Source organism: Crocuta crocuta, unplaced genomic scaffold, assembly GCF_008692635.1.
Source record: "Crocuta crocuta isolate KB4526 unplaced genomic scaffold, BGI_CrCroc_1.0 scaffold88, whole genome shotgun sequence".
NCBI lineage: Eukaryota > Metazoa > Chordata > Mammalia > Carnivora > Hyaenidae > Crocuta > Crocuta crocuta.
This window is the reverse complement of record NW_027532420.1, coordinates 685,223-700,066: the sequence shown is the minus strand read 5'-3', so window position 1 is coordinate 700,066 and position 14,844 is coordinate 685,223. Positions and strand designations below refer to the sequence as shown.

The following is a 14,844-nucleotide window of genomic DNA, read 5'->3' as shown; positions in this document are numbered from 1 at the left end:
CACACACACACACACACACACACACCCTTCTCCTTTTAGGGAGTGGGCCTGGAAAACACACGATGAAGCACTCACTTATTAATTTATCCATTCAACCAATCATTCCATTTTAGACTTGAGCTAATATACAATGCCTTGGTGACTGCAAAAAAATATTAAGATAGTCAAGGCTCTTTCTTTACAGACGCTGGATATTAATAATCGTGGGGATCAGTTTACCGTCCGGATGGCATCTGGCTTTTTCAATCAGGGATTGAGAAAAGTTGCTGCTTAACTGCAGTCACCCTGAACGTAACGGGCAGTTAGTATCTCCTCTGGGAATGCGAACTAATTTCCATAAATATGAAGACGGTGACTTTTTGGTAGTCAAGGACTCTGGTTTACTAATTTCAATATTCCTTAATAAAGACATGCCTGAAATCTTCAGTGCGCATCAGAATCACCTAGGGATCTTGTTAAAATGCAAATTCAATTCAAATTAATAGTTTGGGTTCATAAAAAGAACACCAAAGCCTTTGGTGTGTATCTAATCAAAATTCTATTCCACAGCAGGTCCTTCTTAGAGCAATGATCCAACAAAACTAATTTTATAAGTTATTTGCTGCCAGTGTGGAATATTAAATTGGTGTTAATTGATTATAAAATAATACAAACTGTAAAAGTAACTACATTTTATTTCATTTCTTTAATACTATGTATCAGGGATTTTTCAAATGGCTTCCTGATTGCAGAAATATTCACTGTATATTACCCCAGGGATCTTCAATTGACATCCTTTGAAAATGGAACTTCTCTGAAAGTCAAGTTGGATAACTGGGCACAGTTGGAGAAGGTAAATTAGCGGTCACTGATACTTTGTTAAAAAGTTTGTGTTTTAAAAAATGGTATAATCCTGATGTGGTTGATATCTACACATACTTGTGTGGGGCTGTGCCACAAAGCTGGCAGTTTGTTTCCTTGTATTGAAAGAATGTTATTAAAGTTTGTCATGAGTCACTTATGAAACTCAGCATACTCATTACAAACTGGAATGGGATAGAATGGCTCATTTTCTTGCTGAATAATAGTATCTTTCAATAAACATATTAAACAATGTTTTTAAATAGTTGAGAGACAAAAGGGGGTTAAAGTGAATACATAGTATTGAAGATTTTTACAGAACGTCTTATAATGAAAACACCTTCTTTCTACTATTAAAGTTCCTGGCAAGAAAAAGACTTAAGTTACCTAAAGAGCTAATCCATGGAACAATTCACTGCAAAGCCGGAGTACCTGAAATACTAATACAAGAGGTTTATACTTTGTTAACACATAAAGAGTAAGTCATTTGGAATTTTCTAGTGATACAACTTAATATGAACATTTGGTAAATCTCATTACTAAAATGTGGCTCATCAAGAGTATTTTATTTTCTATTTCCAGAATTAAAAGTATCCGGGACGACCTGGTGAATTTCACAGACTACAGTTACCAGATGCGTTTGCCCCTGGTTCCTAGGTCTACAGCTTCAAAATTGATTAAAGATAACATTAGGTTATCAGAGATAAAAAGCAATCCCAACATGCTCAGCAATGAGCTTAAAGTAGAGTTCCTCTTCCTTTTACAAATGTTGCAAAGAAAATTAAGCAGAAAACTGAATCCAAGTAAGTTCTCCTTAGAAACAGTCAACTGAGTTCTTCCCAACTTAATGAGGCTGTGCTAGAGTACCGATGAAAGAAAAGCTGACCTTCTGCTTTTTCTATCCCTGGTTCAAAGGGAAAATGGTTCTCTTATGCTAGCAGCGGAATGATTTATTATCACTGGAGTGGTTTATGTCATACTTTTTTAAGTGAAAGTATAGGCTAACTTAGTATATTAACACTTCTCTTTTTAGAAGAGCGCGAATGAATATGTTCACATACAATTTTGTGGGAAGTAAGTTCAAATATCCTTTCAAGTTAAAGAGGATGGGAATATTTAAGACTTTATCAGGATGCAAGTACTGTAGGAAAAGCCTAGATTACCATGATTCACTCTAGACGCTGTCCAGACCAGGGTCAGGACTGCCCTGTAGCAGCATCGGTACGTAGACTGGTAAGGTGAGGCAGATGGAGGCAACCCTCGGCAACCTCCCAGAGCCATCACTGAAATCATTCTCCAAGCATCCAAAGCATTAGCCATCAGAGTCCCAAAATAGGACCAAAAAAAAAAAAAATAGTGAACTTTCTCTTTTCATTGTTGTTGCTTTACTACTGCTTAACTCAGGACACCACTCAGGTCTTAGAATCCTATAGTCCTTGACTCCAGACACTTGGTGGCTTCATCATGACCGTGATACCCAAACCATTTGGGAATGAGGCAGCTATATAGGTCATTAGGATTTCTCCCTCATTCTAACCACCATTTTCTGAAGAAAAGAGACATTTTCTCTCTAGTCTCTGGAAGGAAAGGAGACCAGTAGCTGCAACGTCCACCCAAAACGTGGGTTGGATATTTTCATTTTCATCCTGTCGCTCTGTTCATCTTCCACTGCCTATCATTTTTTGTTTCTCTTCCTTATTTGCTCTCACTCATGAATTTGTGAGTAGAGAAAGAACTGAGGTCATTAATCCTGTTGTGAAATATGTTCACATTCTTTTGGATGTTTTTAAACATTACAATTCTGCTGTGATTTGTGTGAATCACACATGCACGTAATGTAGATGTACAACTTTAAAAAGACCACGGATAACCAACCATCTGTGTATCCCTCCAAGTCTACGTGAATTTTATGTGAACAGTTCCCATAGCTCTGCCTTCTCCCGGTGCCCCGCCCTCGCTGCGTTCTCCACACTTCCCTCCGACAGTAACCACTGTCCTGGAGCCTGGAGCCTTGATTTAAAAACTAGTTTGTCTATGCACACGACTTATCTTCCTCTTAACTTCATTCATATGTATTTCTTAATTGAGTAGGTTTTATCAAACTCGTAGTAGGCAGAATGGCTCGCACGCTCTTCCTGCCCCAATGCCTGGAACCTGTGAATCCGTTGTGTTAAATGGCAAAAGAGGCTTCGCAGAAGTGGCAGACCTTGAAATAGGGAGTTTATGCTAGACTAGTCAGGGGGGTCCAGTCTAATCACATGGGCACTTAAAGGCAGAGATCTTTCTCCAAGTGGCATCAGAGCAATGCAGCAGAAGCAGGAATGGCCTGAGGTGTGGGAGGGCCTCAAGCCTCCACGAGAAGGGGAGGACAGGGCCTCAAACAACTGGAAGAGACAGCCAGCAACCAGATGGAGGTTCTGGACCTAGAAGTGCAAAGAGCCAAATTCTGCCAACAACCTGAAAGAGCACGGGAGAGGATCTATCCCCAGGGTTTCCAGAAGGATGAGGCCCTCCTAACATCTTGATTTCAGCCTGGTGAGACGCTAAAAAGAAGCTCCCGGACTTCTATACTGTGAGAGTAAAGATGGCTGCTGCTCATAAGCCACCAACTTGATGGTAACTTGTTATGGCAGAAATGAAAAACAAACACAAACTTCATAATTAATACTGTTGGCATCATGAGCTTACAAAAATATTCTCCTATACTTACATTTACTAAGGTTTTAGCCTTTCCATTTTATTTTTTTAATGTTGATTCCAGTTAACACACAGTGTTATATCAGTTTCAGGTGTACAATTGAGTCATTCAATACTTCCATACAACACCCAGTGCTCATCACAAGCACACTCCTTAATCCCTATCATCTATTTCCCCCATCCTCCCACCCACCTCCCCTCTGGTGACCATCAGTTTGTAGTTAGGAGTCTCTTTTCTTGGTTTGCCTCTTATCTTTTTTCCCCTTTGCTTGTTTTGTTTTTCAAATTCCACATGAGTAATATCATATAGTATTTATTTGCCTTTCTCTTTAGCATTATATTCTCTAGCTACACCCATGTTGTTGTAAACGTAAGATTTCATTCTTATGGTTGAGTAACAACCTATCGTCTTTATCTATTCATCCATAGATGGATGCTTTGGCTGTTTCCATAATTTGGCTCTTGTAAATAATGCTGCAGTAAACACTGGAGTGATGTATCCCTTTGAATTAGATTTTTGTAGTCTTTGGGTAAATCTCTACTAGTGTGATTACTGGACTGTAGGGCAGTTCTACTTTTAACCTTTCAAGGAAACTCCATAGTGTGTTCCAGAGTGGCTGTACCAGTTTGCATTTCCACCAACAGTGCAAGAGAGTTCCTTCTTCTCCACGTCCTTACCAACAAGGAGCTTGTTGTTTCTTGTGTTTTTTATTTTAGCCATTCTGATAGATGTGATATCTCATTGTACTTTTGATTCGCTTTTCCCTGGTGATGAGTAGTAGTGAGCATCTTTTCACCTTTCTGGTGGCCACTTGGATGTCTTCTTTGAAGAAATGTCTCTGACCATTTTTAATTGGATTGGTTTTTGGGTGCTGATTTTATCAGTTCTTTATATATTTTGAATAATAACCCTTTACTGGATATGTCATTTGCAAGTATCTTCTCTCATTCAGTAGGTTGCCTTTTAGTTTTGTGGACTGTTTGCTTTGCAGTACAGAAGCTTTTAATTTTGATGCAGTCCCAAGAGTTTTTGTTTTTATTTCCCTTGCCTCAGGAGACATATCTAGAAAAATGTTGCTATGTTAGCCTTTCACTTTAAATTTTTTTTCAACTTTATTGAGGTATAACTGACAAATAGAAACTATATATTTAATGTGTAAAACTTGATGCTTTGGTATACATATACATTGTTCAATGACCACTGCAATCCAACATATCCACCTTCAGGGCGCCTGGTGGCTCAATCCATTGAGCATTCAACTTCGGCTCAGGTCATGATTTCATGGTTCCGGAGTTCAAGCCCCACGCAGGGCTTGCTGTTGTCAGCCCAGAGCCTGCTTTGGATCTTCTGCGCCCGCCCCGCCCCTCCCCTGCTCAGGCTCTCCTGCTCTCAAAAATAAATATTAAAAAATATGTATCAATTTCCTCACACGGTTGCCATTTTTTTTTCTTGCTTCCCTTTTCTTTTTTTCTTGCTTGCTTGCTTGCTTGCTCTGTGTAGTGAGTACACTTACGGTCTACCCTCTTAGCAAATTTCAAGCACACAATACACTATTAGATGCAGTCACCACACCACACATTAGACCTGCAGAACTTACCCATCCTGCATAACTGAGATTCTGCACCTTTGATCAGCATCTCCTCATGTCCCCCTCCACCCCATCCCTAGAAATTACCATTTCACTCTCTGCTTCTAAGGGCTGGCTTTACATTCCACATACAAATGGAAATGTGGTATTTGTTTTTCCACTGTCTGGCTTATTTCTCTTAGCATAATGTCCTCTAGTTTTATTTGTGGAAGCATATAAAATGGCTGTACCAATTTACATTCCAGCAACAGTGGAGAAGGGTTCTCTTTTCTCCCACATCCTCATAAACACTTTTTATCTTTTGTCCTTTTTGATAACAGCCACTCTGACAGATGTATGATGATATATTATTGTGGTTTTGATTGCACTTCCCTGATTATTGATAATTAGTGATGCTGAACACCTTTTCATATACCTGTTTGCCATTCGTCTATCTTATTTTAAGAAACATCAACTTAGGTCCTTTGCTACATTTTTAATTGGGTTATTTGTTTTGTCTGGTATTGAGTTATATGAATTCCTTATATGTTTTGGATATTACTCCCTTATAAAGTATAAAACACTGATGAAGGGAAGAAGACACAGATAAATGGAAAACCATCCCATGTTCATGGATTAGAAGAATATTGCTAAAATATACTACCCAATTGATCTATAGAGTCAATGCAAGCTTGCAAAATTTCAATGGCAGTCTACAGGAATAGAAAAAACAATCCTGAATTCACTTGGAATCATGAAAGAACCTGGATACCCAAAGTCATTCTCTGAAGGAAGAACAAGGCTGGAAGCATCACACCTCCTGATTTCAAACTATATTAAGACAGTAAGGTACTGGCATAAAAACAGACCTATAAACCAATGAAACAGAACAGTGAGCCCAGAAATAAATCCATGCATTTACCTGATCTTGAATAAGGATGCCAAGAAAGCACAATAGGAAAAGGACAATATCCTCAATAATTATGTTGAGAAAGGGGCACCTGGGTGGCTTAGTTGGTTAAGCGTCCGACTTTCGCTTAGGTCATGATCTCGCGGTTCGTGGGTTCGGGCCCCGCGTCGGGCTCTGTACTGACTGCCAGCTCAGAGCCTAGAGCCTGTTTCAGTCTGTGACTCCCTCTCTCTCTGACCCTCCCCTGCTCACGCTGTCTCTCTCTCTCTCCTAGAAATAAATAAAACATTAAAAAATAATTATGTTTAGAAAATTGGATATCTACTTGCAGAAGAATGAAATTGGACCCTTATCTCAAACCCCAAATCAAATCCAAATGGATTCAAAGACTTAAACATAAGACCTGAAATCATACAACTGCTAGAAGAAAACACAGGGAAAAAGGCTTCTTAGTAATGGTATTGGCAATGGATTTTTGGAAACGACATCCAAAACACAGGCAACAAAAGCAAAAATAAATATGTGGGATTGTATCAAACTAAAATGCTTCCCGCACAGCAAAGGAAACGAGTGGAAAGGGAACCTACAAAATGGGAAAAAATGTTTGCAAAGCATATATCTGATAAGCCTCTTTTAAAATCTTAATTTGTCTGCAACTGAAATGGAGAACAAGCTGTCTTAGAACCATTTTTTGAATAGTCTGTGCTTCCCCTACTGATTTGTAATATCCTTATGTCTGAAACTTTTTAAGTTTCTGTGTATATCTGGGCCTGTTTCCTATATATATCCTAGCTGATTTTGTCTACGTGTGTGCAACTTCATCACCCAAATGATCTCAGTTACTGCGGCTTTACAGCAAGTGCTGGTACTTGGAAAACAAATCCTGCTGTTTTATCCTCTCTGAAGTGTCCTGTTGCATGGACCTCTTTACTTCATTCACTGTGACTTTTACTGTTAAGAATTCAGTAGTACTGCCTACTGCTATATTTGCATTCACATCTATCGTGCTATTTTGTGCTTTTTATTTATTCTTTTTCTGTTTCACCTATCTTTTCTTCTTTTGGACTGAATTTTTTGTAAAGACCATTCCCCCCCACCCCCCACCCCCACACTGACTGGGACAATATTTAATTTCTACTCTTTGTAGTGCCATTCTAGAAATTTTAACATGCAGACTTTCTGCAACTTATAAGGACCCTAAAACGCTGACAGCCCCCTCCCATACCTCAGCATTTTAGTTTTGTCAAGTTATTTTATTTCTCACAGCACAAATCAGATACGATTATTTTTTATACAGAATGTTTGCTTATATTTAGTCTATCTCATCATCACTGTTACTCATTAGTTCTAGCTGGGATTTCTAGAGCAAAACACAAGTATTCTATTTAATCTTCTATTTAAAAGTCCATCCTTGCACTGAGTTAACCTGTTTCTCTCCTGTCCTCCCTTGAGCACACTCTCTCACTAGCCATGGATCACCTCTACCCTCGGATTCTTAAGTAGTGTTCTGTTATCACCAGTCTTGATCTTTGAGACTGATGATTTGAAGTTCAAAGTCATGAACTGTGATAATTTTAGTTCTGAGGATGTTACTGACCAGAGCTGTATTTAGCATGAACAGGGTTTGGCTGATGAGTAGTAATTACCTTAGACTCTTCTTCAAGCTGCAGAGGAGGAGTAGGTGATCTTTAGAAGCACAGGGAAACTGAGGCTTATAGAATTAATGAGAATTATGGGAAACATGGAAATAATTTTAAGTCACTTTTTATAGTATAAACATGTTTGCAGAATAAATAGATACGGCATTTTACTTATTTGAAATATAAGCAATATTTAAAATATTAAAAACCATTTAACCTGTGGATGACAGAAGTCAATACAGTCTTTTCTTTTTGGGATACTGTAAGGGAGAGACAAGCAGGTACTAGTAATATATTATCTTTTGATCTGGGTGATGGATACCCCAAGTGTATTCATTCCAAAAATTCATCAAGCTGTAAATACATAATTTGTTCACTTTTCTGTATACATATTATTACTGAATAAAAGCTTATCAAAAAACTAATAGAAACATAAAGATAGTATCTTTAGCTTTAAAATTTTTTTGAAGTAACTTTTTTGGAGCAACTATTTTGTGCATCAAAGATGTGAACAGTGTGGGGAGAGGGCTAATAATCTTCATATTCACACCTCTCTCAGGAATATGATAAAAGAGATGTCGAAAGAATTTGCCTCATTTTAAAATTATGGTGTCTTACTTTGGCACTGGCCAAAGTGAATTTTTAACAGTTTCTCTTTTCCTATTTTATAGAGTGGTTTGAGGTCAAACCAACAGTGGGGGAATTTACTCTCGATCACCTTCCTAGCCACGTGTCTGAGTGCAAATTTAATTCCAGGATTTCAAGGGACGGAGTTGCTCCTGTCTTACGTGAGTTTTTGTTCTTGTTGCTGTTTTTTTTTTTTTCTATTTTACCTGTTAAATGAAATTTTTGTCTCTACTTTGCTCCTTAAGAAATTTTAAAACAGTTAAAGTGTTGCCCTAGGCATTCAGTCTACAACCGTGTACTGGATTGCTCTGTCCCCACGCTGTGCGCAGGTGGGAGGGCCGTGCACTCTGCTGAGTACCAGTCACCCTGGGGAGGTTTCCAAGCCAGGGTACCCCCTCCCCACTAAAGGACCCATTTCAGCTCTGATTCATCTTTAAAGAGGTGAGTCTGAAACAGGTGAAGCCCACTGGCAGAGCTCACAGCTCAATTCTCTAGCAGCGAGTGAGGAACCAGTCCTAAGGCAGATACGGATACTGGCCTACCTCAGTTTCCCAATTAGCTGTATTACAAGAAGCCCCTTGTTTACATCCTGGGAGTTCAGAAAGTACTTGCAGCAAAGCAATCTAGAGCCCATAAGCCAAAAATCAATCTCCCTGCCCTGTTTCTGTAGAGCCTGCAAGTAAGAATGGCTTTTGTATTTTTAAATGGCTGAAACAATATATCATAAGAAAAATAGTATTTCCTGACGCATGAACATTATATGAAGTTCAAATTTCCACGTTCATAAAGTCGTACTGGAACACAGCCAGGCCTGTTGTGTATGCCGTGTCTACGGCTGCTTTTACACGACAGCAGTGGGGCCGAGTCACTGCCCACAAAGTAGGTTCTAGATTTAGCGAATAAAAACAGATATAACCAGTACAGCCGATAATTATGGGGACATGCTGAGGACATACTTTTAATGAAAATGATTGTTTATATGACATTCAAACTTAACTGAGTGTCCATACTTGTTTTTACTGTCGGGTCCTTGATGGAAAATATCTGAGGACCTGTCCTACAAAGCAGGATTCCTAAAGTGTTAAATGATTTCATGGGGGGGGGGNAGAGCTCTGTTTACATAGGGTCTGGAAAAGCAATGTTAACAGAATCCTCCTTTTAAACTTATGATTTCTCAGAGCCTTTAATATGCTGCTACGCACTGTAAAAAGGAGACGTACAGAAGGAAGTGTTTTACAAACTCTATTTGATCACACATGACTCTCATTCAGTTTTGTTTGGCTAACGGCCTTGGACAGCTACCGTTTCTCCGAGCACACATTTTAATATCTAGACATTAGGCCAGTCCACGAAAACCTCTTTAACTCATCATTTGCCCGAGGCATGGTACTCAGCATGACGGAACTCAAAGGGAGTGAATAACAGTGCTTCTATGAAAAAGAAAAAAGTATCCATAGTTCCCCTTCAGATTTTTCGAACATATCCTCTCCTGCAACCTGCCCCAGCCTTCTTCCAACAGTGATGCCCGAGGCGAAATCTCCAGCAGGGGCAGAGGCTAAGGGGGGGCGGGGGGGAGGCTGCAGGTGGGCTCTGGTGCTTCCCGTGCTCGCCTCTTTCCCCTTCTGGCTACCTGGACCTGACTGGGGATGGGAAGGCACAGGACTGCTTGCTTTGGGACCTGCAATGTAAAGGCCGAAGGAGGAATGAGACGCAGGACCCTCCTGCGTAAGAAACAGATGAAAAGTGTCCATATATATAAAATGATGGCTACTGACACTTGAATAGCTGAAGAATATTCCTCATTTCCTTTATCCTTTCAGAAACATTGCAAGGTCACAAACGAGTTTTTAGAAAAATAATGCTCTCATTTCAGATCAGAACTCCAGGAAGAGTGGCGTCCTTTTTTTTACGAGTGTCATGAAGTAGGAACTGCTATCCATAGCTTCTCCTCCTCTTTAATTCTCTCCATGCTCTTTTACGAGTCCCTCTCACTCCAGTGGTCTCTCTCCATCCTTTTCAAAGTGGATGATGGGCTATGCGATACATCACAGGCCAGATCAGGATGGGAAGAAATGTGCTTTTTCTCTGTTTACTTCTCTCAATCCTGCTCCAGAAACTTGGATCCTCTTCGTCTGGGCACAATGGAAATTAATGAATGGTGTGCAGCTGACTTTGATAATTATATGGAAGAGAGCTGTTTTGCTAAATTTTATTTTTTCCAAATTAATTCAAGGGATTCCATTTCAGTTGTTTCTACTGAAAGAACAGTGATTAGTTCAGGTCAGCTAACATAATCGGAGTTACTGGAACAGAGCTAGGCCATAAAACAGGATCCTATTTTACCATCTAAGATTGCACTGCACGTAATGGCAGCAAACCCACAGACCGTTCACCGAAAACCTTCTAATTATCAAACAGGGTGATGAAAATTAATTGTAAGACAGGTTGTTGCCTTTGTTTCTTTCTTTAACACTTAAGTCTTATGTACACCTAAACTGAGCATCTAGCGAACTCACAGGCAGAGAGAGAAAACAGATTTTTTAGTAGCCACTGGTCCCTCACATTAGAACTGAGTGACCTGGAGGCCAGCCAGTGTGGATGCTTTGGTGCAATTAGAGTCCCAGAAACTGAACTACGAATTATGTGTATTTGCCAAATCCAAGCACTGTTAGAATCTAGGCCTCAGCTGCTTTCTGAAGCAACACCTAAAAATAGTTGAGTCACATTCAGTATCAGATGCACCAAACTAAGCCCCGGGTATTTTAGGCGCTGCTAATGACTTTTGGAAGTGGGGGGCGTTCCGATTTTTTATTTATGGCTACTACAATGCATGCTTTAAATACTCTGTTTCCCAGGCAGGCAGGTGACCCTGTGCTCAGCCTGTTGCCCATCATTCTGCAAGTTCAATATGTTAGAAACACTGATCACTGTGCAAATATTTAATAACCACAAACTGATTCTAACGTTGTTTATTTAAATATGCCAGGAAATACAGGTCCTGCCAGCAATTCACTTAGAGGAATTCACATGAAACAAGCTCGAAAACATTCTTTTGAATCTGCTATGAACCTTTTCAAAAACACGAAAACGTAACCTTGAAAAGCACGTGTCTGAAGGCTTTGAACAGTCCTGTCATACTAGAGGGTCGGATTAACTAGTCGTGGGTATATAAGTAAATTAAAGCGATGTCTTATCTGTAATTCGGCTGCCGAGCATGGTTTCTTTTTCCAATTCAATTCAAGAACCGTCTGTGCCCGGTACTGTTGAAAATGCAAAATCAACAGAGAAGGCGCAAGAATCATTTTAAAAGGCACAGTGAAACATAACTCACTGTGACAGGCAAGTTTTTTCTCCTCAATTCTGCAGGAGTGGTGGGTCTGCTCTGCTCTGCTTTCCTCAGGAGAAAAGAGCTACCCCTTTGCCTGATATGTATTTACACATCACATGTACTCATAGGAATGTCCTCTGAACGATGATGATGATTATGCAGTGGCCTGGAGACAATCTTGCCCACCCCCATAACAAGCCACACTTAAAACATTTTTAAAAAACAGGCATCCTTCCTGTTGATAGGGAGTTGTGGGAAATGAAAAATTGTGCCTCACTTGGAACTTGGTTTTGTTGTTTAGCAAACCGTTTAGTTCAATTTAAACATTTCTGGGGCGCCTGGGTGCTCAGTTGCTTAGGTGCCCAACTTCAGCTCAGGTCATGATCTCGCAGTTTGTGGGTTCAAGCCCCGTGCTGGGCTCTGTGCTGACAGCTCGGAGCCTGGAGCCTGCTTCAGATTCTGTGTCTGTCTTTCTCTCTGCCCCTCCCCAGCTCATGCTCTGTCTCTCTCTGTCTCTCAATAATAAACATTAACATTTTAAAAAATAAATAAAAAATAAAAAAATTTCTACTGGTTGTTGCCACTTCCCAGAATCTTACTGGAGGGAAATCAGAGCTGACCGATATCCTGAAAGACGGATGACCTTTCATGCATTCTTATAATTTTACACTCACATTTGGGAAATTTTCTTCAACTGGAATTAGTCACGTTTTTATGCTTTCTCGTTAACAGTCTCATGTGACTTCCAAGATGAGCATTACTAACGCTGGGTCCCGCAGCGCACACGCCCATGTCCCCCAAAACTCTGTCCATTGCTCCGCACTGCTGAAGGCATGGCTTTATTAGAATTGCTATCTCCAAAGACTTCCATGTTTAATTTCCCCTTTTTGGCAGGTAATATTTAGTAAAAGAAATTAAAGAGAGCCCTGATGAAATAGTGCTACTTCTCAGGAGTGTGTGTAGAATCTATTTTTATCTGAGATAAAGGGAAAACAGTTTGCAGTTCTTAACCAGCTACAGGTTACTCACCTGTTACCTTGCATTCTAATGGTACAGGTCCAAAGTAGAAAATTGTGAAAATAAGTTTTAACCCATAAAATATAGTTCCTTAGGCAAGGGTTATAGAAGCCAGTCTTCTGACCCTCAGCCGGGGAAAAGACCCAGAGAAAAGGATTTAGATTTGGGTAAAGAGTTGTATAAAACATTTCTTAATTGTTCCCTTGACTCTCTGTTCAATCTCCTGAAAAAGCTGACCACTCACGGCCCATGGTAAGTTCCCAGGAGGCCTGTGAGGTCTCTGAAGAGCTGCGGGAAGTATGAACCAGACTGTACACTTCACTTCATAGTGACCACATGAAGGTAGCAGGTATGGCCTAAGTAGGCAACTTCAACAGCTTCTTAAAGATGAGCTGAATTAAGAGAGGCCAACACTACAGGTGTATCTTAAGAAGGCCATTTACGTCACCAAGGATCTTTGGCAGAAGGAATCAAGGAGCTTTGTAGGAGCAACAGCAGCTCCAATAGGGGCAGAACCTTTTCAATCAGTTGGTACAATGCTTATCGGGGAACAGGAGCCTCTGTGATTCGCTGCTTGTATTCATGAGTGAGCTTTTCCCCTTTTACACTAGTTCGGGGGGCTTACTGTACTCAGTGTTTCTTACAAGTGGAGAATCATCTTCCTGAAGAGTCTAAAGAAGTGATTTTTCTAGGTTTCCAAGTAAAGTAATAACGCGAATGGACAAGCTCAGCCCTTCACACCTCTGATGACTCTGCACCAACATTTATGAGAGACCGTGTTCTCTCCGTGGCGGATATGGGGACAAGACTGATGCTCATCTTAGCAGTTAACTATATCTGATCTGGTTTTAACTGCAGTGCTTACTGAAATTTAGGGGACCTGAAATACAGACAGACAGACAGATCTAGATAACTACATGCCCTATCACAGCACAGTCAGATGGTTAATTAAATTCAGCAGAAGAGCACTTTTTTCAATTATTTAGGAAGAAATGTTTCAAAGAGATCGTACAATAAGCACTTATTAGAGTTGACCACAATTATATCTTCTATATTACTGCTACACTAAATATGAAACCCAAAATTTTATAAACAATTAGTGAGGCTTTTACTAGATTCAGAATGCCTTTTGACTCAAGCCTGAAGAAGGGTCAATTTTCCTATTTTAAGGACAACAAAATACAAGTCATTGCTTTAATGCAGCCATGTTCCTGGACACCTCTGGGTGATTTCATAGAAAAATCATGTATGTATATGTATATGTATACGTATACACACATATATCAATTTTGATTGACATAAAAATAATATTTTCACAAGATAGAACTCATTGTGATATTGCAATTTTGTTAACCACCCGGTATACTTGTTATAGGCAAAATATTTTTCCAATGCTTTTAAAACCATTATCCAAGGAGACTTCTTTCCTAAAAGCATACATATACTTGCAAAACAATTTGTCCATGTTACCACTAATATAGACATCTTCTTATAGTAAAATAAGCTAATATTATTTGAGTTTTCATGCATATGAAATCTAACAATGGAAACCCTTTTATAAATTTAAAGGATTGCTTTGTTTTTCATATTAAGGCACAATAAATGCAGATTTGCATGGTCAAATGACATTTATAATTATGTGAAGAATAGTTACAATTAATATTACAAAATTACAGGACATTATAGAAGTCAAAGAGTAAAAGAATTATATTTGAAACAATTCAATTTAGATTTCAGACACAAATTTGGTTCCTCCTCTATTGTGTTCATGTGCTAAAGAGTTACATTTTTTCATAGTCTGTACATAAAATATCATTTTCCTGCCCTCATTTAAAATACAGAAGAAGGAAATAATTATTTATCTGTGTATAACTCAAACTCAATGGTATCTTTTCTTTCAAACTAGTTTTAAAGCACAAAAGATAGGCTTCTTAATCTATTTTAAAACAAAGAGAAATTATAGGAGGATTTCAACTGCCATTTTTATGTGAAAGGATTTACTACATATATGCTAATTAAAAATCTTCCCACCTAAAAATATTTGAGTTACACATAGCACTATGGATTTAAGAAAATACTTCTCACTATCAATGAGTCACATATATTCTCTTCCACAGTGTTAATGAAATCTTTTTTACAAAATAGAATTTAGGCCTGTAAAGTCTTTTTGAGGAGTCAGAAGTAGCTAATGCGGTAGACAGTACCTAATATATGTTG

The 14,844-nt window shown here is 39.1% G+C and overlaps 1 protein-coding gene across 1 annotated transcript; it reads left to right on the top strand.

Moving 5' to 3' along the window:
- The first annotated feature begins 342 nt into the window (after positions 1-342).
- SPATA4 (spermatogenesis associated 4) lies at positions 343-11,482 on the top strand. The gene is made up of 6 exons (XM_077779060.1): positions 343-362; positions 703-832; positions 1,200-1,318; positions 1,423-1,643; positions 8,327-8,443; positions 11,269-11,482. The coding sequence occupies exons 1-6, from the start codon at positions 343-345 to the stop codon at positions 11,373-11,375; spliced, it is 714 nt and encodes a 237-aa protein (XP_077635186.1). The 3' UTR covers positions 11,376-11,482.
- Positions 11,483-14,844: the final 3,362 nt, after the last annotated feature.